General features: G+C 38.0%; 1 protein-coding gene across 3 annotated transcripts in view; it reads left to right on the top strand.

Moving 5' to 3' along the window:
- Positions 1–27,302, top strand: part of FAM114A2 (family with sequence similarity 114 member A2) — a 42,241-nt gene that overhangs the window by 3,836 nt on the left and 11,103 nt on the right. For all 3 annotated transcript variants that reach the window (XM_068980413.1, XM_068980412.1, XM_068980411.1), the window contains exons 2-12: positions 798–1,039; positions 1,383–1,482; positions 1,872–1,964; positions 6,601–6,692; positions 7,818–7,952; positions 8,467–8,625; positions 9,250–9,373; positions 13,468–13,547; positions 21,350–21,472; positions 21,971–22,110; positions 25,504–25,576. In XM_068980413.1, the coding sequence (XP_068836514.1) occupies positions 812–1,039; positions 1,383–1,482; positions 1,872–1,964; positions 6,601–6,692; positions 7,818–7,952; positions 8,467–8,625; positions 9,250–9,373; positions 13,468–13,547; positions 21,350–21,472; positions 21,971–22,110; positions 25,504–25,576 (1,347 nt within the window). In that variant the 5' untranslated portion in view covers positions 798–811. The remainder of the gene's footprint in view (positions 1–797; positions 1,040–1,382; positions 1,483–1,871; positions 1,965–6,600; positions 6,693–7,817; positions 7,953–8,466; positions 8,626–9,249; positions 9,374–13,467; positions 13,548–21,349; positions 21,473–21,970; positions 22,111–25,503; positions 25,577–27,302) is intronic.

The following is a 27,302-nucleotide window of genomic DNA, read 5'->3' as shown; positions in this document are numbered from 1 at the left end:
GAAATGTAAAATAGTTCAGCTACTTTGGAAAAGAGTATGGCAGCTTCTTACAAAATTAAGCATGCACTGATCATTTATTCCAGAGAAATGAAAGCTTATATTCCCATAAAAACCTGTATATAAATGTTTATAGGCATTTTAGTTGTAATAGGCCTAAACTAGAAACAGCCCGGGCATCCTTCAACAGGTGAATGGTGAGACAACTGAGATGCATCCATACCAAGGAACACTACTCAGCAATAAAAAGGGAGAAACTGCTAATGCAACAACTTGCATGGATCTTGAGGGACTTTTGCTGAGTAAACAAAACTCAATCACAAAAGGTTACATGCTGTATGACTGCATTTATATAACATCTTGAAATGACAAAAGTATAGAGATGGAGAGTATCAGTGATTGCTATGGGTTAGGAGGTGGGTGGGAGTGGCTAAAGATAGCTAAAACACAAGGGATCGTTATAATTGAATTATTCTGTATCCTGCCTGTGATAATGATTACATGAATCTGTGCATGTGATAAAATTTCATAGAAGTAATTATGCTCGCACGAATGAGTATAAAGCTGGTGAAATTTTGAGTTAGATCAGGGGATGGTATATATCGGTATCCTGGTTATGAAATGCTATTGTGTTTGCTATTGCAAACTGTTACCTTGGGGACAATTGGATGAAGAGTATATTAGAGCTCTATTATTTCTTACACCTGCATGTGACTTACTGATAATCTCAAAATGTTTTTAACAAGTAACAAGTAAAAGCCTATAATTAATTTTTTGGGGTGGGGCTTTTATTTTACCAGGCAATGATCTAATCATGTCGAATAAAGATGATCTTGAGACTGCAGTGATAACTGAAGCAACTCCCATCCGTGAAGATGAGAACTGTGAGCCAGTCAAGAATTTTGAGTCAGTTGACCAAAGTGCCAAGTCAGAGAGTAAATCAGAAGCTGTAGCTGCTACTCGGAAAAGACCAGAGTCCAAACCTTCCAGTGACGTTGAGAGAGAAGTTCTCCCTGTTCAGGCATCACAGGCTGCAGGCAAAGTAGAGTATCTATTAAAACACTGAGATTAAAAAATGTTGGGGCTAAAAGGAATATGGAATCAATATCAAATTGGGATTATACGTATTTATTTCCTTTTATAACCATAAAACACTAAATTTTCTCAGTTCTATAAATGCTTATGAGTAGTTGCCTTTGCTATTTGATGCTTACATGCAGGTAACATACATCTGTCAGTCAATACATTTCTTGAGCCACATAGTATGTGTTTGTTCAGCCATACTTTTGGCCAATAATTAGCTACCTTGTGTATGCACTCTGACTTTTCCTCTAATTTTTCCATTTTTCTTTGCCTTTGGTTTTTCTCGCTACTGGGAAAAATAGGAGACTGTTTCCAAAGATGTACCTCAGTCCGGATGGGGCTATTGGGGCAGTTGGGGCAAGTCCTTGCTCTCCTCAGCCTCAGCTACAGTAGCCACAGTAGGTAAGGTCATCAGTCATTTTGTTAATTCTTGTGCATATTTTGCTACAGATCTGTGTTAAAAATGAGTTTATTATTCTTCCATGATTATACAGAGGCTTTATAGTTTGAGGATGCATTAGAATGATGGGCTGATTTATATTGCCACTAAAATTTGTAATTTTCATTAGAAGGTTGACATTTAGGAATTATAAAACTATTATTTAGTGATAATCAATTTTGGAGGGGAGGGGATAAGGATAAACTCCCCAAGATCAGTTATATAAGGTCAAAGTAAAGTCTTGTAATGAATTTTAAAATCTGTGGGTTTAAATTTTGGTTTGTTTCTTAAGTTTTGGTGGCCAATTGCAAATAATATTCAAATATGAAAATGTTATCATTTTTCTCATCAGGACAAGGTATTTCAAATGTCATTGAGAAGGCAGAGACTTCCCTTGGAATCCCTAGTCCTAGTGAAATTTCAACAGAAGTCCAGTATGCAACAGGTCAGTATATGGAAATGTTACAGCCTAAAATTATAGATTGAAATGGAATAGTTCAGCTCATTTCTTCAGTAGATGTTTATGGAGTGTGATGTTCAGGGCATCATGGGACTGATGAGAAAGAAAACTTGAGATCTTTGACTGACAGAGATGTATGTCCTTTAACCACTTAGGTGTATATTTTTCATTATTTATGCAACATTTTATATTGCAGAGGACTGTTATAAACATTAAATAAAACCATAAATATAGAATGTAAAAATTGCCTAGCTTTTTGCTGGGTACAGTTGAGTAAGAGTCTAATAAAAGTTAGCTGAATGTGAATCTGTTGTGGCTTGAAAAAATATTTTAATGTGTTAGTTTTGGTGTTGTTGCACTGTCACTAAAGTTTGGTTCATTTTTTTAAGCCTTTTTTTCCTGTCCTTTTGTTGTGGCTTTGCTAATCTTTTGCTGTGTTTAATGCTATTAAGTCCACTCAGTGACTTTTAAAAGGACCTGGGTTCCATCCCTGGGTTGGGAAGCTCCCCTGGAGAAGGAAATGGCTACCCACTCCAGTATTCTGGCCTGAAGAATTTCATGGACAGAGGAGTCTAGCAGGTTACAGTCCATGGGGTCGCAAAGAATCGGACACGACTGAATGATGTTCAGTTTCACTTTCATTATATTTTCAACTCTAGAAATTCCATTTGTTTCTTTTTTCTTTGAATTTTCCATTTCTCACCTTCTGATGTATTTATTTTAGTGTCCCTGTCTGCTAATACTGTCATCTCTGACATTTGAGTCTATTTTTGTTGACTAGTATTTTTTCTTGGTTATGGATCACATTTTTCATTTCTTTGATGCTGGAAATTAAAAATGTTACATAGTTGAGTGGATTTTGTTGTCTTTGAAAGGGAGTGAGTTTTGTTTGGAGGGCAGTGAAGATATTTGTAGCTTGTGTGTGTGCTTAAGTCACTCAGTAATGTCTGACTCTTTACAACCCCATGGACTGTAGTCTGCCAGCCTTCTCTGTCCATGGGGATTCTCCAGGCAAGAATACTGGAGTGGGTTGCCATGTCTTCTTCCAGGGGATCTTCCCAACCCAGGGATTGAACCCAGGTCTCCCACATTGCAGGTGGATTATTTACCGCCTGAGCCACCAGAGAAGCCCAAGAATACTGGAGTGGGTAGCCTATCCCTTCTTCAGGGAATCTTCCCGACCCAGAATCAAACCAGGGTTTTCTGCATTGCAGGTGGATTCATTACCAGCTGAGCTACCAGGGAAGCCCATTTGTAGATTAGATTGATCTTTTTAAGACTTCATTTTAAGCTGCTTTAGGGTGAATTAGGGTAGCCTTTATAAGTGCTAGTTTAGCTTAGCTACTAAGCCTCTAACACTTCTGAGGTTTCTATCTAATTTCTAGGTGTTAAACTAGGTCTGTCTACTTGATTGTTTGGAAGTCAAATATCTCTCAGCCTAGCATGAGCTTTGGGCATTGTTTAGTTTACAGCTTCATGGTCATTCTTTGCCCAGTATCATGGAGTCTTCCAATATAACAATAGCTTAGTATTCAGCCCAAGACTCAAGGGCATGCCTGTGTAGATAGCTGGAAATCTTTACCTCTGTAGCTCCCTCCTCTCCAGTACAGTAAAGTCTGACTGAAGATATTGTGGGTTCAGTTTCAGAGCACTTCAATAAAGTGAATATTGCAATAAAGCGAGTCTCAGAATTTTTTTTTTTGTTTTCAAGCATATGTAAAAATTTATACTGTTATAACCTATTAAATGTGCAGTAGCATTATATCTTAAAAAAAAGTGTACATAATTAAAAAATACTTCATTAATGAAAAATCCTAGCCAATATCTGACAATGGAGGGTTACACAAACCTTCAGTTTGTTAAAAAAAAAAAAGCATTATCTGAAGAGTGCAGTAAAGCGCAATAAAATGAGGAATACTTGTACTTTGACCTGCAAATTCCAGGCGCTTCAGCTTTCCTGCCTGTTTCTTCCACTTAGTAAGACTACCATGCTCTGCTTGGGTTTCCCTTCCTTGTGCTGTGGTCTGAAAAGCAAACCAATCAGAATTCTCTTCATTTTTTTCTTGTCTCTTCTGAACCATAGTCCAGTATAGTCTGTTGTCTAGTATCTGGAGATAATTGTTCTTTGTATTTTGTCCACTTTTCTAGATGCTGTGGTAGAAGGGCAAGTCTGACATCAGATAATCCATCAGAGTTGGAAGCAAAAGTCCTCCCTACAGTAGATTATTTGTTGATCTCCTGTAAGAGATTTTAGCGTTAATAGTACAGATTAAAAAAAAAAAATCTCCTTAATGCATATCTGAATCTTATGAAGAAGCATAATTTTCTAGGATAAAGTTTAAAATAGCCTGGATTTTTTAAAAAATCAGATTTATTGAGTTAATAATTTACATAAAGTTTGCTCTCTTTAGGTATAGTCATCCTGTAATATCCATGGGGATTGGTTCCAGGAGCCCTCCAATGGATACCAACATCCTCAGATGCTCAAGTCCTTTATATAAAATGAGAATCCACAGGTTTGACATCCACAGAACAGAGGACCAACGGTTTATAGTTTTATGTATTTTGACAAACATTCAGTCCTCTTTACACTGTGTAATCATAGTCCATTGTGATTATTCAGTTGTAGAATATTTCCTATATCTGTATAGACAGGAGACAAGAATATTCTTACACCCCCCCACCCCAATGCCCCTTTGTAGTCACTCCCCTCCACCAGTTCTTCACTCTCAGTGACCACTGATCTGTTTTCTGACCCTGTGGTTTTAGCTTGTGCAGAAAATCATGTTGTCTCTTATATATAGTCAGTAGGTTGTTCAAAAGACTGGATTTTGTTTTGAAATGAAAATGAAAAAAAGTTGCCTTAGCTTATATTTTAAATAGGCAAATGGTTTAAAATTCTTGAAAAATGCTAAGGCCTTATATGTTGGAGGTAAGATCTGATTTTAAAAAATTCATATCAGTTCAGTTCAGTCGCTCAGTCGTGTCTGACTCTTTGTGACCCCATAAATCGCAGCACGCCAGGCCTCCCTGTCCATCACCATCTCCTGGAGTTCACTCAGACTCACGTCCATTGAATCCGTGATGCCATCCAGCCATCTCATCCTCGGTCATCCCCTTCTCCTCCTGCTCCCAATCCCTCCCAGCATCAGAGTCTTTTCCAATGAGTCACCTCGTCGCATGAGGTGGCCAAAGTCCTGGAGCTTCAGCTTTAGCATCATTCCTTCCAAAGAAATCCCAGGGCTGATCTCCTTCAGAATGGACTGGTTGGATCTCCTTGCAGTCCAAGGGACTCTCAAGAGTCTTCTCCACCACCACAGTTCAAAAGCATCAATTCTTCGGTGCTCAGCCTTCTTCACAGTCCAACTCTCACATCCATACCTGACCACAGGAAAAACCATAGCCTTGACTAGACGGACCTTAGTCGGCAAAGTAATGTCTCTGCTTTTGAATATACTATCTAGGTTGGTCATAACTTTCTTCCAAGGAGTAAGCGTCTTTTAATTTCATGGCTGCAGTCACCATCTGCAGTGATTTTGGAGCCCCCAAAAATAAAGTCTGACACTGTTTCCACTGTTTCCCCATCTATTTCCCATGAAGTGATGGGACCGGATGCCATGATCTTTGTTTTCTGAATGTTGTACTTTATGCCAACTTTTTCACTGTCCACTTTCACTTTCATCAAGAAGTTTTTTAGCTCCTCTTTACTTTCTGCCATAAGGATGGTGTCATCTGCATATCTGAGGTTATTGATTTTTTCCCGGCAGTCTTGATTCCAGCTTGTGTTTCTTCCAGTCCAGCGTTTCTCATGATGTACTCTGCATATAAGTTAAATAAGCAGGGTGACAATATACAGCCTTGACGTACTCCTTTTCCTACTTGGAACCAGTCTGTTGTTCCATGTCCAGTTCTAACTGTTGCTTCCTGGCCTGCATACAGATTTCTCAAGAGGCAGGTTAGGTGGTCTGGTATTCCATCTCTTTCAGAATTTTCCAGTTTCTTGTGATCCACACAGTCAAAGGCTTTGGCATAGTCAATAAAGCAGAAATAGATGTTCTTCTGGAACTCTCTTGCTTTTTCCATGATCCAGCAGATGTTGGCAATTTGATCTCTGGTTCCTCTGGCTTTTCTAAAACCAGCTTGAACATCAGGGAGTTCACGGTTCACGTATTGCTGAAGCCTGGCTTGGAGAATTTTGAGCATTACTTTACTAGCATGTGAGGTGAGTGCAACTGTGTGGTAGTTTGAGCATTCTTTGGCATTGCCTTTCTTTGGGATTGGAATGAAAACTGAACTTTTCCAGGCCTGTGGCCATTGCTGAGTTTTCCAAATTTGCTGGCATATTGAGTACAGCACTTTCACAGCACTATCTTTCAGGATTTGACACAGCTCACCTGGAATTCCATCACCTCCACTAGCTTTGTTCATAGTGATGCTTTCTAAGGCCCACTTGACTTCACATTCCAAGATGTCTGGCTCTAGATTAGTGATCACATCATCATGATTATCTGGGTCGTGAAGATCTTTTTTGTACAGTTCTTCTGTGTATTCTTGCCAAGATGCTAATAAAGCAAACCTATTTATGGACTGTCCATTTTTACACATCCCTTCCCTACTATAGGAGAGACTAATGCCAAAGAGAATGGAAACTCCTCTCCAATGAGTGGGCCGTTTGGGGTATTCTCGACCATCTCTACTGCTGTTCAGAGCACAGTGAGTGAAAATTGCCAAGGTGGCCTGCTTCCTTCCATCATTATAATGGGTTTTGTCTCTCTTTCTTTTTCCTTAAAAGTCATGGGGAATGATTACTGTTATGGGAGTTCAGATTGCTGAAGATCATTCACTTTGATTTTAAGTGTAGAGTGAGAGCTACTTGAAAAACTTAGAAGCTAAAGAGGGAGGAGGAGATGAGTAATGGAGAGGAAATGTACATAATATTTTATGGACTAAGAATTCTTAGTTTGTTGGTCCTAGAAAAACCTTTCTGCTTTACAAAAATATTTTTCTCGTAATTACATCTTTTAGATGAAGGGAAAATGAGATGTTTATGATGAATACTTATAAAGCCATAGATGATTAGAAACATTTTTGAAAGGATTGTATAGGAAGCTTAATATCTCCTGCATGACAATAGTTGGTACTTGTTAACTTTTTACTTAGTATAATCTATATTCAGGAAAATGAAATCATAAGGGTTCAGTTTTAATTTTCACAGTGTGCATGTATTCAGACTGAGAAACAGCAGGGGGTATAGCACGTCTCCTTGTGCCGTCTCCCCGTCTTGTATGCCTCCCTCTCTTGCCCTCTAAGGTAGCTACAGTTCTGTCTTCTTCCAACATACATTAAGTTTGCTTGCTGTATAAGGAATCATAAAGAATGTACTCTATTGTATCTGGTTTCTTTCATTCATTATTATGTTTGTATAATCTATTCATGGTATAGCTGTGTGGTGTATTCCATTTTCTTTGTTGTGCTTCACTGAGTGACTGTGTAACACTCATTCCAGAGTTGGCAAGTGTTGAGGTAGTTTTCAGTTTTTAGCTTTTATAATAGTACTCCTGTGAGCATTCGTGTGTGTCTTTTGATGAACCTCTACACAATTTTTTGAGTTTTTAACCATGGGTAGAGTTGCTAGGTCATAGGATATTGATATATTCAGACATACTCTTAGTTTTCCAAAGTGGGGTATACTGCTTTACAATCCCGTAAGTGCAGTATGATTGTTTTAGTTGCCCCACTTTCTTGCCAGTTGATATTGTTATCCACTATTTTACGTGATCAAAACATGCAGGTGTCTTTCTTCAACATTATTGTGAAGAGGTTGCATGTGTTTCCTAGGGAAAGAGTGTTATCAGTGGGGGTTTGGATGCCTTAGAATTCATTGGAAAAAAGACAATGGATGTAATAGCAGAAGGGGATCCTGGATTTAAAAGAACCAAGGGTCTGATGAACCGGACTTCTACACTGTCTCAGGTACTATTTGCATTTATCTGTTTACTTTCTGTTTCTATTTTGATCTGTGTTTTTGCCTGTGTTAACTTGGGACCTTGTTAGTATTTCCTTTTGAGGACTTTTTAGTGATTTTTTTTTTTTAATTAAGGTTTGTTTTTTTTTTTTTGTGAGGGGCTGCACAGCCCTAATGCTTAGAAAAATGCACAGTTCTTTTTTCTTTTCCTCCTCTTTCCTTCCCTCAGAATGTCTTCTCAGTGCAGTATAAGATGCCAAGCCCTTTTAGGGTTGTTTATTAGAAAAATAGTAAAAACCACGTTCAGAAAAACACTTGGTTCTTAGGGTGTTATTTACCCTGTGTAGGAGCAAATTATGTGATCATTTTTTCCCTGCAGCTCCTGAGCCTATCTGATTTGAATCACAGTTCCATAATGAAAGAGCAGTGTTATTCATCTCAGTTTTGCTTCCCTAGACTTTCAAAACTCATCCTTAAGCTTTTGTTATGTATTGCAGTATAATGCCTCCACCTCTCTTTCAGGTTTTACGAGAGGCAAAGGAGAAAGAAGAACTATGGACTTCCAATGAGGTTACCATGGAAACAGACAAGAAAACCCATTATGGGCTACTCTTTGATGAATTTCAAGGCCTTTCACATCTAGAAGCTCTGGAGATGCTCTCTCGAGAAAGTGAAATAAAGGTAATTCCAAACCAAAAATTTCATCTGGGGTAGTCTTCCAGCAAAAGCACACTGCATAATCTCTCTTCTTTTGTGCAGTTGGAAAATGAAATGTATGTCAGGTAGAGGCTTGAGACACTCTGAAAATACTATGCCAAAACAAACAAATTAATATTTGAATTAATTACTAGAAAAGAATGAGTCAAGTGTTGTTTCTCTAAATTTTTAAAGACAAATGGACAGATTAACAAAGATGTCTTAATAGTACATCTATTATTTGTCCTTCATCTTGTTCTTTTTTCTTTTTATAAGTTTCTTTGGCTTAAGATGCCAATTTGGATTTAGTTACCTGTTAGCTTTTAATTGATTCAAGACTATTTCATGTTCTCCTAATTTTTAAGCTGAGTTAAGCACTAATTTCTATACATTTCTAGTTTATATCATTTTTGATGAGATGAAATACATTCAGGGTGGTATGGCTGCAGTGGTTTATATTGTTTTTGGAAGCACAAATTCTCCCTATCTTTCCTCTTGTGTTAAGGTTCTTAAGAGCTCGTGAATTCATAATTTTAATTTTACTATGGTCTATAACCTGTTCTGCATTTGAGAATGTTTTTCTTTCTCATGCTTATTATATCAATTCAGGTGAAGTCTATTCTTAATTCTCTGAGTGGAGAAGAGTTAAAGACTCTAAAACTTGAATTGGAGCAACTCAAAGAAGCGTTTTCCCTAGCAGAGCTCTGTGAGGAAGAGGAGGAAGAGAAGAAAGGTAATATGGAAATCCAGCATTTGAGTGGGAAGGATGTAGCGTGTTTATGTGCAGTACGTATGTAGATATCAGTACATATATAACCATCATATGTCCTAAATATTTTATACTAGTCTTGCAAAATTATAATTTTTCCTTGGACACTTTATGTACCTTGGAAACTAGCTTCTGAAGTAAGTACAGGGTATCTTGTTGGCTATTTATCAAAGAACTTGAACATGGCAGCAAATGGTCTAGGTACTGTATTAGAACTGACTTGTGAGGAAAATCTAGATCATCAAGGTCAGCTTTTAATATCTGGGAAAATAAGTGGGGCTTTCAGCATAGCCCTGTGGCATTAGAGTCCGTATATATTACTGTTCATTCCACGTGATGAAGGCAAAAAGATATTGGTCACCAGAATGTACAGAGATACTGAAGAATGCACTACAGAGATCTATCACAGAAAACAAGTCACTATTTTAGAAATATGGGACAGTAAGGTATGGGGGTTTGGCACTATAAAATGGCAAAGAATAATAGCATTGATAGATCTCCAGTCTTTTACAAATCTCTAACTTTTACCATTAGGTTTTTTAAGCAGCAGATTGGGAGTGTTACAAGGGTTGGGGCAAGGCACAATATGCCCTGTCTCAATGTAAGCTGATAGCATAGATTTTTTTCTTCTGTGGCCTCCTACCTGATGGGGTATTAATTAATGAATATTGGGCAGGGATTTATTCTGGTCTGTGGTAATTTTCATGGGTGATGTGGAATATATTTTATTTATTTTTAATTGGAGGCTAATTGCTTTACAATGTTGTGTTGGTTTCTGCCATACATCAACATGAATCAGCCATAGGTATACACATGTCCCCTCCTGTCTCCCCCCTGCCTCCCACCCCATCCCACTCCTCTAGGTTATCCCAGAACCCTGTGTGTACCACATCTTAAACCAATCGTCTGGTTATATAATACCTTGCTAAATAGATAATATTTATATAACATCTTACTCTGTGTAAAGAGTCCTGATACAAAATGGTCCTTGAATATGAATTTTTAAAGCTGTCTTGGTATACTGAGAAGACAGTAAGCATGGTAGATAAAAGGATGGATTTTGGAGTTAGACCTGGGTTCTAAATCAAGATCTGCCATTTATTAAGCCTTGTGACTTTGGGAAGTTACTTAACCCTGAGCTTCTGTTTCCTTAACTATAAGTAGAGATGGCTAATCCCTCTCATAACTAAATGAAATGTTATGTTTAAGGTGTGGCTCATAGTAAACACTCAACAAATGGTGGCTATTATTTTCGTTATTAGAATGGCAGAAGTAAATAAATAAAGATCTTCATTTTCAAAGTCTCACTTGGCAGGACACCTATAAACTGATTTTTGATTTGCTTAAGTTACTCCATTATTCCTAATCAATTCCTGGTTATTTTATGAACTTAATTTAGGTTAAGGCAATGGCACCCCACTCCAGTACTCTTGCCTGGAAAATCCCATGGGCGGAGGAGCCTGAGCAACTTCACTTTCACTTTTCACTTTCATGCATTGGAGAAGGAAATGGCAACCCACTCCAGTGTTCTTGCCTGGAGAATCCCAGGGACGGGGAGCCTGGTGGGCTGCCATCTATGGGGTTGCACAGAGTCGGACACGACTGAAGCAACTTAGCAGTAGCAACCGCGGTACATAATACCATTAACAGTATTTGTTTAATTTAGTCAACGTCTCACTTTGTGTAGTAATCAAAAATCCTGATTTTAAATACCATTCAGAGGAATTTCTAAACAGATGGATTTGTGTCTGATATTTTTATTCCCTACCTGTTTGCCAGAAATCAGGATTCTTCAAAGATAGCATTGGAGTGCTGCATGCCACCCTTTCCAACAGACCTCCCTAGTGATTCTGGTTGAGAACGCAACACTGACCTTGGTATTTAATTATATCTCCATGAAGTTTAAAAAAAAGAAAAGTGATGGTAGGATAGGGGAGAGAAAACCACAGAGCCTGACTCTGGTGATGTTGATCATCTTCAGTTTCTGTCAGCATCCGTAGCCTTTGCCCTTCTATTTTATGTACCCGACCCCTTCGTTTTTGTAGGAGACTTCCTGCTTGTGGTGCCAGCCTCTCTTCTGAGTCCCCCCCAAAGCATCAACCCAGTCTTCCTTTTGTCTTTGTGTACTCTTGTTCTAATACAACAACTGCTTTTTATGCTCAAATTGATGGGGAGTACATGACAAAGATCTCCATTTCCCCCCCTGATTTTATCTTTTTAAAAAATACTCATTTGTTTTATTTGTTAGATTCCACATATAAGTGATAACATAGTTTTTATCTTTCTCTGTTTCACTTATTTCACTAAGCCTAATACCTTCCAGGTCTGTACATATTGCAAATACAAACATTTTTTGATTAACCTTCAGCAGTAAAAGTTTTTTGAGCACTTAGACCCTATATATATATATATATATATATATATATTTGAATGTGTATAAATTATAACCATGTACCCATAATAATACGTTATTTACATTCTAAAGTGTATCCTAGAAAATAACTTCTTAAAGAGTGAGATAAATGGCTATAAGTAAAAGTCATTTTTTTCCCCCTCCTACACTTACTCTTTGAGATGCTTGCATCCCACTTGGATGCACATTCATCCCTTGATCCCAAATAATTTAGAGCTTTGCTGGGAAAACAAAATCCCCTGCTAAGAGTCAAATTTTTAGTAGGATATGATTAGGAGTTGTTTAAACAAGTTACAAAGGTCACAGTTGTATCGTTGAGTGAGATCAGTTTTTCCCAAACTGTGTTATACCTGGGATCACTAAATGATTTGAATGTTCTGCCTTGAATCCCAAGGGAAGACAAAAGAATAGCAGATAGAGAAGAATCAAGGCAGATTTTCTTCCCCCTAAGGATTTTGGGGAGGAAAGCAGGTATGAAGCAGTAATAATTTGCTTTGGTTACCATGAACTAGTGATTGATGAGAGATACTCACACAGATTGTAAGTACTAGGAGATTTCTGTATACAAGAGTTCTCTCTGTAGTCTTTGGTGCAGAACACACTTGGGCTGTGCTTCAGAGAGGAGGTTGGCTAGGATTTAGATAAATAGAGAGAAACAACGTTTCCTGTCATTTGTTTGGATGTGCTGATTGTTTTTGATCTTGACTCACCTATTTGCTTGCATGTTTCTCAGGTATTAAGTATTCCATGTTCCACATCATTGCTCATCAAGCTTATTCCAATAGCTTCCTCACCATCCTTCCAGCATCTTGGAATCCTTTTTCCTCTTCCTTTCTTATTATCTACCATTATTCTTATCTGGATCCTGCATTATTGCCTCAGCCTTCCTGCCTTCCTTCATGTTTCTCTTTCATTCCATTCCTACCAGGAAGCTAAAGTGATCTTTCTAAAATTTTAATTGGATTTACCTCTCTGTTTAAAATCATTCAGCAGCTCCTCATTCTCTTTTGAAAAGTTCTGAATTCTCCACCATGGTTTATAACATCCTTTAATACCTGAATCCTGCTTACTTTCCTAGCTTCATTCTGTCCCTCTTCTCCTTCTTCCATCAGGACAGTGCCAACAGATGGAACTTCTTGCTATGCTTTCTGGATCTTTGTACTTGTTTTCTCTGCCTGAAGACATTCTCCTGGCTAACTTGTACTCATCTTTTATGTCCCAACTTAAATTTAGTTTCTTTGGAAGCACATGTGTAGTACTCAGTTAGTACTCTGCTTTCATCAGTTCTCCATTCATGCTTATAGGATGTAATACAAAGAGCACAGGCTGTGGATTGGGGGTGGGAAGGCCAAGGTTTGACTCCTAATTTGTTATGAGATTTAGGGGATGTCAATTAACCTCTTCAGGCCCTATTTTCTTCATCTCTAAAATGGGATAATGATGCTTTTTTATTTTAACAAGCCCATTGAAAGAATTCATAATAAAATATACATTAAAAAGGATTTTGTAAGCACTAAAGCACCTTGCTCATGTAATTCGCTTCTGCTGTTAATACTACTACTGCTGCTGCTATTTCTCTTTTCTTCCCCTGCAATGATCCACTCCAGTCTTTGTACAGTGTTTTACATGGGACTTGTTTTTCTAGGGGATGAAGACTTTACCAAAGAGGTAACAGAGCTATTTTCCCAGCTGCATGTCTCCTCCAAACCAGAAAAACTTGCCAGGGTAAGTTTTTCCTTTTTGTGATTTTCAATTTTTTACATACATACATTTAGTGGATAAAGAATATAAGGTTGTAAATTCCTGTCAAGGATGTCACCAACACCAAGGGTGCATTCTGAGATCCATACCTTGTGTCTGCTTCTTGGTTTCACAGGTTAGTGTGCTAAACTCACACTGCGCCTCCCACCCCCCAACGCCCCTACACGTCTGCCATCCTCACCTGTTTTCATATGGATTGCTTTGCTTGTCTGAAAGCTTAAATTAGGCTCCAGTCTCGGTCGTGCTCACCAACCATTGTGATACTAATGGGCTAGTTCTCTATTGAGGTTTCACTCTGTTGACGTTCTCAGGGCTCTGAGTGACTCACAGAAGATGGCATGTGGCCCTTGCAATTAGGTAGCTAGAGGTTGCCATTTCCCGGAACCCAGTAACTCAGATAATGACCATTTACCTTGTGGAAATGAGAGAGTTCTTGGCCTGGACCTTGCTCTTTGGTGGTGATGCCTGAGCTGTCTTCATACAACTGGAGCACGGAAGGAATTTGGTCAGAGCTCAGAGTGGGTTGGGAGAGATTGTTTGCCGAGTAGGAACTGCCTAGCATTTACGCCAGGGTGCCAGCTCTTGGGAACTATTCTCTGGGTCTTGGGCTGCCTCCTGCCTCTTCACTGTCTTCTCCTAATCTCAAGAAACGTCTTAGAATCAGTTACCAGCAGGTACACATTGCTTCCTGGCCAGGGAGAACTGACAGCCATTAAATAGACATCAGAGTCATCTCTTGCATACCCCAGGGTAAGAAATGTGATGCTTGAGGAAAGTTACGCATTGCTCTGTCATGACCAGTGAAAATGCTGCATTCTCCAAGAAAGCTTTCAGCACCTCGCCTCAGCAGCTCCTCTCCCTCATCTTGTCTGTAGCATTTTATAGCTTGGATCATAATGTTTTTGTTTTGGAAATAATATCCAGCTTAGAAAAAAGTTGTAAGAATAGTACAAATAGCCATTCATATACCTTTTATGCAGATGTACCTGATAACATTTTACTTCATTTACTTAATCATTTGTGCTTGCAAATGTGCTCTCTTTTTCTATCCCTTTCTCTCTACTTCCCTCATACACACATGCACACACGTTATAACTATTATTGGGATTATTTCTGGCCCTGTTATGTGGCATGCAGGATCTTTAGTTCCACAACCAGGGGTCAAACCCATGCCCTCCACAGTGGAAGCATGGAATCTTAACCGCTGGACTGCCAGGGAAGTCCCTAGGACTATTTTTTTGAGAGTAAATTGTAAGTATGATAGCCCTGTACTCTTCAATATTTCAATATGTGTCTCTTAAGAACATGGATATTCCCTTCCATAACCACACTAATTATTAACTGCAATAAATTTAACATTGATACCATACTTTATTTAGCCTGTTGCCTGCATTCCAGTTTTGTCATGACCTGATAATGTCCTTCATTTTTTTCCTCTAATGTTGGAGCAAGAACATGATCATAAATTGTATTTCTTTGTCACATACTCTGTCTCTCTTAATCTGTATTTGCTTTGTTTTTGTTTGTTTAGTCTCTTTTAATATGGAATAGTCCTTAGCCATTCTTTGTTCTTTATGATTTTGACTTTTTTGAGAAATACAAGCCCCTTCTCCCTTTATAGAAGTAGAGTATTCCTTACTTGAGGGTTATCTGATGTTTTCTCAAGATTAAAGTCAGGTTATGCATTCTCAGCTGAAAGAGCTCATAAATAATGTTATATCCTGCACAGGGTACAATATATCTAGAGGCACATGATGTCCATCTGTCCCTTATTGGTGGGGTGTTGTCTGATTTCTTACAGTATGGTTATGATTTTGTTCCTGTGCTACTAATGAGCTTTCTGTGGGGAGACATTTTTAAGACCATACAAATACCCTGCTAATTTAGCATTCTAGATTTAGCAACTATTCATGATTCTTGATGCAACAGTCTTTACTGTGATGATTGCCAAATGATGATTTGTTTCAGTCTCAGTACATGCTTAACATTTTCCAGTTGGCTGTCAGCATTCTGCTGAAGAGTTAAGAACTTTCCCTTCTTTCTATTTATTATCTGTTATTGGTATGGTCTCATTGCTATTTTTTTTTTCCTCATTGGTTTGTAATTCATTACTGTCCTTAATTACTTTGGTATTCAAATTGTCCTTCAAGCTGACTCCAGTGTGATGTGTCCCTATTAGTCTTTGAGTACCTCCTTACTTTGGGGCATAACAAGATCTTGTGCCTTCCATATTTCTCCTTAGAATCAACCTGAAATTCAAGGAGCCATGGTTCCCTTTTGCTATTTCAAGCCAAAACTTGGGTGCTAGATGTGCTCATTGCTTAGGGTGTCTTTGCTTCTAGGCTTGTTGGCAGAGCTGTGTGTGTGTGTTAAGTTGCTTCAGTCGCATCCAGCTCTTTGTGACCCTATGGACTGTAGCCCACCAGACTCCTCATTCATGGGATTTTCCAGGCAATACTGGAAGGGATTGCCATGCTCTCCTCTAGGGGATCTTCCCAACCCAGGGATCGAACCTGTGACTCTTATGTCTCTTGAGTTGGCAGGCAAGTTCTTTACCAGTAGTGCTACCTGGGAAGCTGCAGAGCTAGGAAATGTGTTTAACTACACACATGTGCACCACCCTGTGTGTATGCATAAATACATGTATGTGTGTAAATGTGTATACTCATGTACTTATTTTTGAGAGCATGAGTTCATACCAATAACCCCAGTTTCAGTCCATTTTTATGGGTTCTTCCTTGCCTCTCCCCATTTTACATTTGTCTCTTTCACAGTAAGAGCTCTTGTCTCCCAATAACATTACCACATTTTCTACTTTCATCTATCCTGTAATACATTTGAAATGTATGCTTGCCCATACTACTATAAAACCAATCTACAAAAAAATTTGTGATTTATTTACTATCTCCTCTTGTTAATTTAATTTCATCTTTGAATATGTAGAATATTAACATGTTTTCAAGTCAGAACTTCAAAAAAATATACACAGAAGTGTCGCTCCTTCCCAATTCCTATCTACTCCATTCTCCTCTTCCCTTTTATATTTTGAACTTTCTTGTTTTCCAGTATATCCTTCCTATGTTTCTTTTTTAGATAACACATATATTTTTTTATCTGCTTCTTATGTAAAAGTATACATACTATATGTATACTCCATGTAGCACTTTATTCACTTAACTGTGCAAATGTAGTCATAAAATTATCATTTGTTCTTACTTGTTTTTAAATGTGTGTATCTTACCTCCCATTCTAACAGTTAAATTTCTTCAAGGCTGGATCTGTGATACGCTTTATTATTCTTAAAATCCCACCTCTACCATCTTACTTTCTGTGCAGTCTTAAACAAGTTGCTCAATCTCTCTGTGCCTCAGCTTCTCTGTCTGTGAGGCAGGGATAATGTAGGGTTCCTGTAAAGATTTAATGTGTTAATACACACAGAGCTCTTAAAAGTGCCTGGCCCATAGTAAATATACATTGTTTATGGTCCTGAAGAAGCTATCTCAGTGTGTTATACATTTAGATGTTCAATAAATATATGTTTACAATAAACATTTATTTTGCTAGGTGCTAGGGAAAAAGTAATGAAAGAGACATAGTTTCTCTGCTCAAAGAGATTATAATAATAAGTTATTAGTCCTAGTAATTCTCTGAAAGCAGTTTTCATATTGTTTATATTTTGGGTTTTGAGACTTAAGATATACAGTGATTAAGGATAAGGGCCTGATTATTTCCAGGAATTTATATGAGAGTTTGTATGATGCAGAGGAAAAGCAATGAAGTAAAAATCTGAGAGCACAATTCTGATTCTTATTCTGACCCTCACATGTGATGTGGGCAAATCCCATTCCTTCTTTAGGCCTCACTTTTTTTCAGCAAAATAAATAAATAAATAAGTTGTTGCAGAAGCTAGGCGCAAAGGTACCTTTTAATTTGTAGGTCTTCCCTAATGGCTCAGTGGGTAAATAATCTGCCTGCAGTGCAGGAGATGCAGGTTATATCACTGGGTTGGGAAGATCCACTGGAGAAGGAAATAGCAACCCACTCCAGTTTTCTTGCCTGAAAAATCCCACAGAGGAGCCTGGCAGGCTACAGTCCATGGGGTTGAAAAGAGTTGGACATGACTAAGCATGAGCCTAGAGGCTCAGATGGTAAGGAATCTGCCTGCAATGCAGGAGACCTGATCCGTGGGTCAGGAAGATCCCCTGGAGAAGGGAATGGCTGCAAACTCCAGTACCCTTGCCTGGAGAATTCCATGGACAGGAGAGGGACAGGTTATGGGCTACAGTCCATCGGGTTGCAAAGAGTTGGACATAACTGAGCAACTGACAACAGCAACAAGCACTGATGAGTCTAGATCTCAGACTAGTTCCAGACTGATCTGGGTGTGGAGGGTGGCTACTGTTGGTATTTTTTTTGAAAAGGATGATAAATTACATTGAGTTGGTACAATAGACTGTAATAACGTCACTTAATGTATTTATTACTTGAGAGGTTATTTTAAGTATATATTATACCTACTAAAATGATTCTTAAGTATGTTAAATTTATAGTATCAGTTTTCTTTCTGTTTTATATGGCCTTATTTCTATTTTTCTTTTTTCCATCTCACATAAATCAGTGTCTGTTTTTTCTCTCATTTTATCTCCTCAAAGAAATTGTAAAGACTTTCACGTATATTTAGGCTATTCGTCAACTGTTAGAATTCTTAACAGCCTCATCTCTCACTATTCTCTTCTATATAAATTTCACCTCCCCAACCTCATCTTTTATCACACTTCTCCCATACTGGCCTTGGTTCTGTTCCTTGAATATACCAATCTGGTTTCCCTCTGCTTATGTCTCTCACTGTCTAAATATTTTATATGGCTAACACCTCTTACATTTCATAATTCAGCTCAAATATTGCTCCTCAGAGATTTCCTGCCCACCCAGATGGAATCTGCTTTCTACTTACCCACTCTACACTCTTTAGCACTCCATTTTATTTTCTTCATGCATTTACATGTTTGCGTGTTAATTGTCCTTTTGTAGTAGAATAAAGATCAGGGGTATAGTTAGTATTAGTCACTATATTCCCAGCATCTAGAACAGTATGTGCTACATATTTGTAACAAATGAATGAATGTACTCTATTATCTGGCCTTGCCAGTTATCTGACAGTTTTCTCAGTACACCTTGTGTTTTCTTGCTTCCAAACCTTTATATAGTCAATTTGTTTATTTATTTTTTTAATTTTGAATGCATAAGTAGTGGGAAGGTTATAGATCAGAGCCAGATTATACCTGAGGGACTTTTGGGAGTCCCTGTTTTACAGAGGAAAGAACCTTGAAGTGAATGTCGAGTACATAGATTCTATTCTAGCTCATTCATGTGTGCCCTTGGTTATAGCACCACTTGTTGATCCTTAAAGGCTCAGCCCTAATACTATGTCTGTAATAAAGCCTGCGATTCTCTCAGTTTTCAGTTGGAATGACTGTCAAGGTCTTCTTTGGATTCCTATTGCTTAGTTACAACTCTGAACATATTCTGTCTATATAAAGTCACTCAAGTGGGTTAACTCATTTAATGACAGTAAACATTTCCTTAGAAACCTGGACTCTCTCAGTTGCAAATGACAGAAACTTAAGTCAGACTAGATTAAGAGAAAGACATACTTATTAACTCAAGAAACTAGAAAGCTGGGGCTTCCCTGGTGGCTCAGTGGTAAAGAATCTGCTTGCCAATGCAAGGAGACCTGGGTTCAGTCACTGGGTTGGGAAGAACCCTTGGGGAAGGAAATGGCAGCCCATTCCAGTATTCTTGCCTGGGAAATCCCATGGACTTAGGAGCCTGGTGGGCTATAGTCCATGGGTTGCAAAAGAGTTGGACACAACCTAGCAACCAAACAACAAGTTGAAAGGGTATTTAGGGGACTGTAGGCATACATAAGGAGAAGGCAATGGCACCCCACTCCAGTACTCTTGCCTGGAAAATCCCATGGACAGAGGGGCCTGGTAGGCTGCAGTCCATGGGGTCGCTAAGAGTCAGGCATGACTGAGCGACTTCACTTTCGCTTTTCACTTCCATGCATTGGAGAAGGAAATGGCAACCCACTCCAGTATTCTTGCCTGGAGAATCCCAGAGACACAGGAGCCTGGTGGGCTGCTGTTTATGGGGTTGTACAGAGTCGAACATGACTGAAGTGACTTAGCAGCAGCAGCAGGCATACATAAAAGGGTTGTTGAGGTCCCCAGTCTCCTGGAATGTCTTTGAAAGTTACTTGGAGCAGACAGTGTTTGGATGGAGAATTGAAAGAAAAGTGAGTTGCCTTGATTTAAGGGGAAAAAATGGGAAAGACACTCTGGACTAAGGGAATAACATGAAAGAACAGGCACATTATTGGTTATTATTATCAGATCATAAAGTGAAAAGTGGTAAGAGAAGCTGGGGAGGTAAGTAGAGTAGATCATGGGCACTTTTTAGATCATGTCAAAGAGCATGATCTAGTTGATGGGGAGCCATTGAAGAGAAGCGGAGAAATCCGCTATGGGCTTAGATAGGTCACTGATACCATTATGGAAAATGGATTTTAAGATGAGCCAAATTGGAAGCAGGGAGACCAGAGTGCTATTGCCATAAAGTATATTTGAACTCCTGTGGTGGTAACAGAGAGGAAGAGGAGGGGCAGATTGGAGAAATACGTAGGCTAAAATCAGACCATGTTGGTGCATGGAAAGGAAGAATCTAGGATGGCTCAGGTATTTTGGCTTGGATGACTGGTGGTTCTTCTAAAGCTCAAGGGAATAAGAGAAGATGAAAAAATTAGGGGTAGGGAGAGAAAGATGACAAATTTAATTAAATTTTGTCCATGTTATACATGATACAGATACCATAGGATATCCTGATATGTATGTCAAGCAAGGAGTTGGAATATGTTGTTTTCAGGAGAAGTTAGTGCTGGAGATAAGGATTCAGGAGTCAGCAGCAGATATGGAATAGTTAAAATTACTGAGTTAGGACTATGGAGAGAGAAGGGAGTAGAGTGAGAGAAGTAGAGAGCCATGACTGCTATTTGGTTTGAGCAGTACTGACTAGGGAGGGGTATGGGGGACTTTCTAGAGGGATGGGAATATTCTATATCTTGATCTGGGTCACATAAACATAAATGTGTACACATGTAACCTGTCATACTCTGAAAATTTGTGCACTTTATATAAGTTACACCTCAGTTTAAAAAAAGCCAAGGATTAGAGAATTCAAGAGGGAATGAGTGGTCATAAATGTTAAGAGTTCAGCGCTGAGAAGTTCGATGGTATGTTCAGGTGAGAACAAGAATGCTGACTTCCATTGTGCTAAAATGTTCCTGGTGGAGGCATAGTAATCTTGGTGAGCTGAATTAAATTGCTGATGGACTATACAGCCATCCTTCGACAGCCTTAGAAGTATCCTGCTTCCAGGGACCCCTGTTGATACCAAAATTCAGGGATGCTCAATTTCCTGATACAAAATGGTGTAATATTTGCATATAGCCCATGTACATCTTCTAGTATATGTTAAATCATCTCTTGATTACTTATAATACTTAATACAGTGTAAATGGTGTGTATATAGTTGTAAATGCAATATAAATGCTGTTGAAGTTGCCAGCATTTGGCAAACTCGGGTTTTGCTTTTTGGAACTTTCTGGATTTTTCTTTTTCTGAATATTTTCAGTCCATGGTTGATTAACTCTGAAGATGTGGAGCCTGTGGATATAGAGGGCTGACTGTAATCTTTTTCTTATTTAGGCTAGAAATACAGCCTATGAGTGGATCAGGACATCTCTGGCCAAACCGTTGAAAGAGAAGGAAGAAGGAGAAAAACAGTTAGAAGTAGAAAACACTGAGCAGATCAATAACAATTCAATAGAGGTAAAATGAAAACAACTAAGGCTTTTTTTTTTTTTTAATTTGAGATGTGAGTATCATAAGAGAAGGCCCTAAGCAGTCTCTGTTTTTGTTGTACTGCTATCCATAATTTCTACTTTGTGATCCAAGATCCCAGCATCTTAGTTCCAAACTACAGGATGCAAAGAGTGAAGAAAAAGAGACAAAGGGTGCATGTGTGTGGCGTCATGAGAAGGTTCCCAGGAGCTAACATCTGACACTTTTATTCTAATCGTTTGACTAAAACTTGGTCACATGGTCACACTTCAGGGAAGCCTCTCTTTTACATCTGTGAGCCCGGTTATAAAATTATGTAACAACTCTAGAAGAAGAGGAGGTTTATTGACGGGCATGTACTTGTCTTTGTTGCTTTCAAGGTACTGAATACTTCAGTATGGGAGAAGCAAGGTGGTGTCATTTCCTCTTGTATAAAAAAAGCCGAGTGCTTGGATTTGTTATGCTTTGTTTTGTTTTTCCATCCAGGATATCCATGCATTTGCAATCCGGAGCCTAGCAGAACTGACTGCCTGCTCAATTGAACTTTTTCACAAAACAGCGGCTCTGGTTCTACATGGCCGGAAACAGGAAGTAACGACCATAGAAAGGAGCAGAGCCCTTTGCCAGTAAGTGTAATAAGTATCCCTCTAAAATGATGCATATTGCTTTAAGAGTTTTCGCAGTTTTCTTTCCAAGTTTTAGAAACTTTCCTCTCAATAAGATGTTATTCATGTTGCACCATTCACATCTTTGAGGTTTATTTCGGATTTTGCTTATTTTCATTGAGCCTTAAATCTGCATTCGAAATTTACCCTTTTTAATTAACAAACTCATACTCTGAAATTTTTTTTTTTTCAGATTATTGGCCTTAGTTGGAATAGAATTGTACATAAGTGAAAACAGAAAATAGTTCTGAGAACCTCAATTCTTTTTTTAAAAAAATTATTTATTTATTTTTGGTTGTGCTGAGTCTACGTTGCATAGCAGTTGCTAGTTTTTGAGTGCTAACTATATGCCAGGTACATGCTAAGTGAAGTGAAGTCGCTCAGTCGTGTCCGACTCTTAGCGACCCCATGGATGGCAGCCTTCCAGCCTCCTCCGTCCATGGGATTTTCCAGGCAAGAGTACTGGAGTGGGGTGCCATTGCCTTCTCCGTGCTAAGGGATACATGTAAATGTATCGTTTGTAATCTTTAAAACAAGCTTCAAGATAAGTGATCAGTCCAGCTTTAAAAATGAGGAAACACAGACTTAAGTAAATTGCCAAGTTTTACAGACTGGGATTTAAACCCAGGTCTAAGTTTTAAACCCTTTTTTTGGTTTGATTTTTACTATATTGCTGATTTTGAACAAAAGTTTTAAAAAACAAAGCCCTACTGTTATCTAAGTAAATCTCCTAATTAAATAATGAAAATTTTCATTGGGGAAAAAACGTGAATGAGAGTGTCTAGTGTGTTAGGATTAGAAGAGACCCTTGATGGTCTCTGGGCCTCTTCTTCACTGCAGTTTTGCTGCCCCTCTACAACATCCCATAAGGAGGGAGCCTAGTCTTGTTTTACACATTCTTAGGATGAGAAGTGAAGTTGCTCAGTCATGTGCGATTCTTTGCGATCCCATGGACTATAGCCTACCAGGCTCGTCCATCCATGTAATTGTCCAGGCAAGAGTTCTGAAGTGGTTTGCCATTTCCTTCTCCGGGGATCTTCCCGACCTGGGGGTCGAACCCAGGTCTCTTGCATTACAGGCAGACACTTTACCATCTGAGCCACCAAGGAAGCCCCATCCTTAGGATGAGGGATTCACAAACATACAGCATCCTGTTCTTTGGGAAAGTAGCTATTTCCACTGCTTGGAATGCTTTTCAAGTCATGGCTCTTCCCCTCACTGAATTCAGTTTTTACTTCTAAGGTTCCTTTTTTCACCTCCAATCTAAAATGCTATCTTCAACCATTTCTCATTCTTTTTTCCCTCTAACTCTTTTAGTATCACATAGATCAATTTACCTCCTCAAGGTTTGGATTTATATTTTATTTATTTATTAGGATTATTTATTTATTTTATTTTTGGCTGCATTGGGTCTTCATTGCTGCACACAGGCTTTCTCTAGTTGTGGCAAGTGGGGGCTACCCTTCAGTGTGGTGTGCAGTCTTCTCATTTCAGTGGCTTCTCGTTGCAGATTACAGGCTCTAGGCGCCTGGGCTTCAGTAGTTGTGATTCACAGGCTTAGTGACTCTGCGGCATGTGGGATCTTCCCGGACCAGGGATTGAACTTGTGACCCATACGTTGGCAGGTGGATTCTTAACCACTTGACTACCAAAGAAGCCCATTTTGTTTTGTTTTATAATTTTTTTTTAATTAAAAAAAGTTTTATACAGTTTTTAAAGATTACCTTTAAAAAGAATAAAGATCCACAGTTATTACAGAATATTGGCTTTATTATCTGTTACTTTGTTGTTATTTTTTTATTCTATATATGTGATATCATACAGTATTTGTCATTCTCTATCTGACTTATGCCCTCCTGTTCCATCCATGTTGCTGCAAATGGCAGAATTTCATTCTTTTTTATGGCCAAGTAGTAATCCATTGTGTATATATACTGCATCTTTACCCATTCATCTATTGATAGACACTTAGGTTACTTTCATATCTTGGCAATTATGAATAATACTGTTATGAACATTGGAGTGCATGTATCTTTTTGAGTTAGTGGTTTTTTTTGTTTTTTTTTTTTTTATATATACCCAGGAGTGGAATTGTTGGGTCATGTGGTAGTCCTATTTTTAGTTTTTTGAGAAAACTATACTATTCCCACAGTGGCTGTACCAATTTACATTGCCATCATCAGTTACAAGGGTACCCCTTTTTTCACATTGTTGCTAACATTTGTTATTTGTGTTCTTTTTGATGATAGCCATTCTGACAGGTATGAGGTGATATCTCATTGTAGTTTTCTAAAAAAATTTTAAATTTTTAAAAATTAAAAACTTTCATTGGAGTGTAGTTGATGTACAGTGTTGTACTAGTTTCAGGTATACAGCAAACTAAATCAGTTGTACATATGTCCACTTTTATTTTTAAGATTCTTTTCCCACGTAGGCCATTAGAGTACTGAGTTCCTTGTGCTATATATAGCAGGTTATTATTAGTTATGTATTTTATATATAGTAGTGTGTATACATCAGTCCCAATCTTCCAGTTTATCCCTCCCCACCCTGGTATCCATAAGTTTGTTTCCTACATCCATGACTCTACTTCTGTTTTGTAAATAAGTTCATTTGTACCCCCTTTTTTTAAGATTCCCCATATAAGTGATACCATATTTGTCTTTCTGTATCTGACTTGTTTCACTCAGTGTAATGTTACTGTCTTTTATGGTTTTGATTTGCATTTTCCTGATATATTTTTGAATTCTTTATTTTCTTAGCTCATATCACCATTTAGTGCATATTATGTATATATAAATATATCTATATGTTTATGTGTGTATAAATGTATACATACATAATTATAAACATATACAAATACCCATCTCTTTCTATATTTATAGTCTCCCTCTTAATCAGCAAGTAAGTTAGTATACTAATATATCCCTAGTGCTCAGAAGTACCTGGCACGTAGAAGCCTTTCAGTATGTGTTGAATAAATGAATAAATATTTAACTATTTTTCTAAATGAAAAGTAGGATCTTTCAGGTACTAGCTTGTATCCTTAAAATGTATCTTAGTTATTTCCTTTGATTTAATTTGAAAGCATAGTTTTTTCCAGAGAATTTTATAGAAAAATATTTCTCTAAGGACTAAATCTTCTCTTCCTGTAGCATGGGCCTCCAAATACTTGCTTTAAAAGCTGCCTTCTTTCACATTTAGTATCAGGTGTGTGTGTGTGTGTGTCTGTGTGTGTGTGTGTGTGTGTCTGTGTGTCTGTGTGTGTTTTCCTGATAGTAGCTTTATTTAAAAAAAAAAAGAGAGAAAATAATAAAACAGAAAAGAACCCTCCTCTTTTCCCTTCTTTTCTAGGCTGACAGTTTTGTTGTGTAAAGAATTATCCTGTCTGTCTAAAGAGTTCACCACCTGCCTAACAACTGCTGGGGTAAGAATTCATGACTTTTATTGGGCTAATGTCTGTTTTGTTTTATTTTTAGAATAGCTTTATTAAGATATAGTTTACATAGCTTAAAAATTTGCCTATTTAAGTGTACATTTTAGTGATTTTTAATATATTTACAGAGCTGTGTAGCCATCACGATAATCTAATTTTAAATCTTTTTCATCACCTCTCAGAAAACCTCACACCATTAGCAGTCACTTACTATTCCCTTTCCCTCTGTATACTTCTAACCTTAAGCAGCACTAATATATTTTCTGTCTATAGATTGGCCTATTCTGGACATTTGCTATAAATGGGATCATTCAGTATTGTGGTATTTTGTGTCTGGTTTCTTTCACTTGTTTGTGGTGATTTAGTTGCTAAGTCGTATCTGACTTTGCGACCTCATGGACTATAGCCCACCAGGCTCCTCTGTCCATGGAATTTCTCAGGCAAGAATACTGGTGTGGGTTGCCATTTCCTTTTCCAGGGGATCTTCCTGATCAAACCTGCATCTACTGCCTGACAGGCAGATTCTTTACCACTGAATCACCTGGGAAGCCCTTCTTTCACTTAGCATAATGTTTTTGAGGTTTGTCCACATTGTATCAGTATTTCCTTTTTATTACTAAATAATACTCTGTTTTATGGATATACCTTATTTATCTGTTAATCAGTTGATAGACATTCGGGTTGTCTATGCTTTTTGATTATAATGAATGTTGTTACCATAAACATGCATATATGTTTTTATTTCTCTTGGGTGGATAGTTAGGTGTAGACTTTCTGGGTCATATGGGTAATACAGACCATTAAGGAACTGTCAGACTGTTTTCCAAAGTAGTTGTACCATTTTCCACCCTTGCCAGCAATGTATGAGGGTTCCAGTTTCTCCACATTCTTATTGACACTTGCTATTGTCTGTTTTGTTTTTAAAAATTTTACCTGAGCTAGTAGGTATGAAGTATTATCTCATTTTTATGGGTTTTTTTTTTTTGCATACCCCTGTTGGCTAATTATGTTGAGCATCTTTTCATGTGCTTGTTAGCAATTTGTATGTCTTTGTTAAAGAAATGTCATTTTGAGTCCTTTGCCTCTTATCTTTTTATTGTTAGTTTCTAAATTGGGATGTTTATTATTTCTTATTTATTCTGATTTTAATTATTTGTCTTTTATTATTTTCAATTTATTATTGAGTTGTAGGGGGCCTCCCTGTAGCTCAGAGAGTGAAGAATCTGCCTGCAGTGTAGGAGACCTGGGTTTGATTCCTGGGTTGGGAAGATCCCCTGGAGAAAAGAATGGCAACCCACTGCAGTATTCTTGCATGGAGAATCCCACAGACAGAGGAGCCTGGTGGGCTACAGTTCATGGGGTTGTAAAGAGTCACACACGACTGAAGGAGATGGTGAGGGACAGGGAAGCCTGATGTGCTGCCATCCTTGGGTTGCAAAGAGTCAGACATAACTGAGCAACTGAACAACAACATTGAGTTATAGAAGTTCTTTAGTTTTTCTAGATACAGGTTCCTTACAAGTATATGATATGCACATGTTTTCTGCCAGTCCATGGGCTATCCTTTCACTTTCTTGATGGTGAATAGTGATAGAATCCAAATTGTCAATATTCTCTTGTATCATTTGTTCTTTTGGTATCATATCTAAAGAATCATTGCCTTATCTAAGATCGTGAGGATTTATTCATGTTTTTTTCCGAAGACTTCTATGTTGCA

Source organism: Capricornis sumatraensis, chromosome 9, assembly GCF_032405125.1.
Source record: "Capricornis sumatraensis isolate serow.1 chromosome 9, serow.2, whole genome shotgun sequence".
Lineage (NCBI taxonomy): Eukaryota > Metazoa > Chordata > Mammalia > Artiodactyla > Bovidae > Capricornis > Capricornis sumatraensis.
This window is presented reverse-complemented; position numbering and strand designations above follow the sequence as displayed.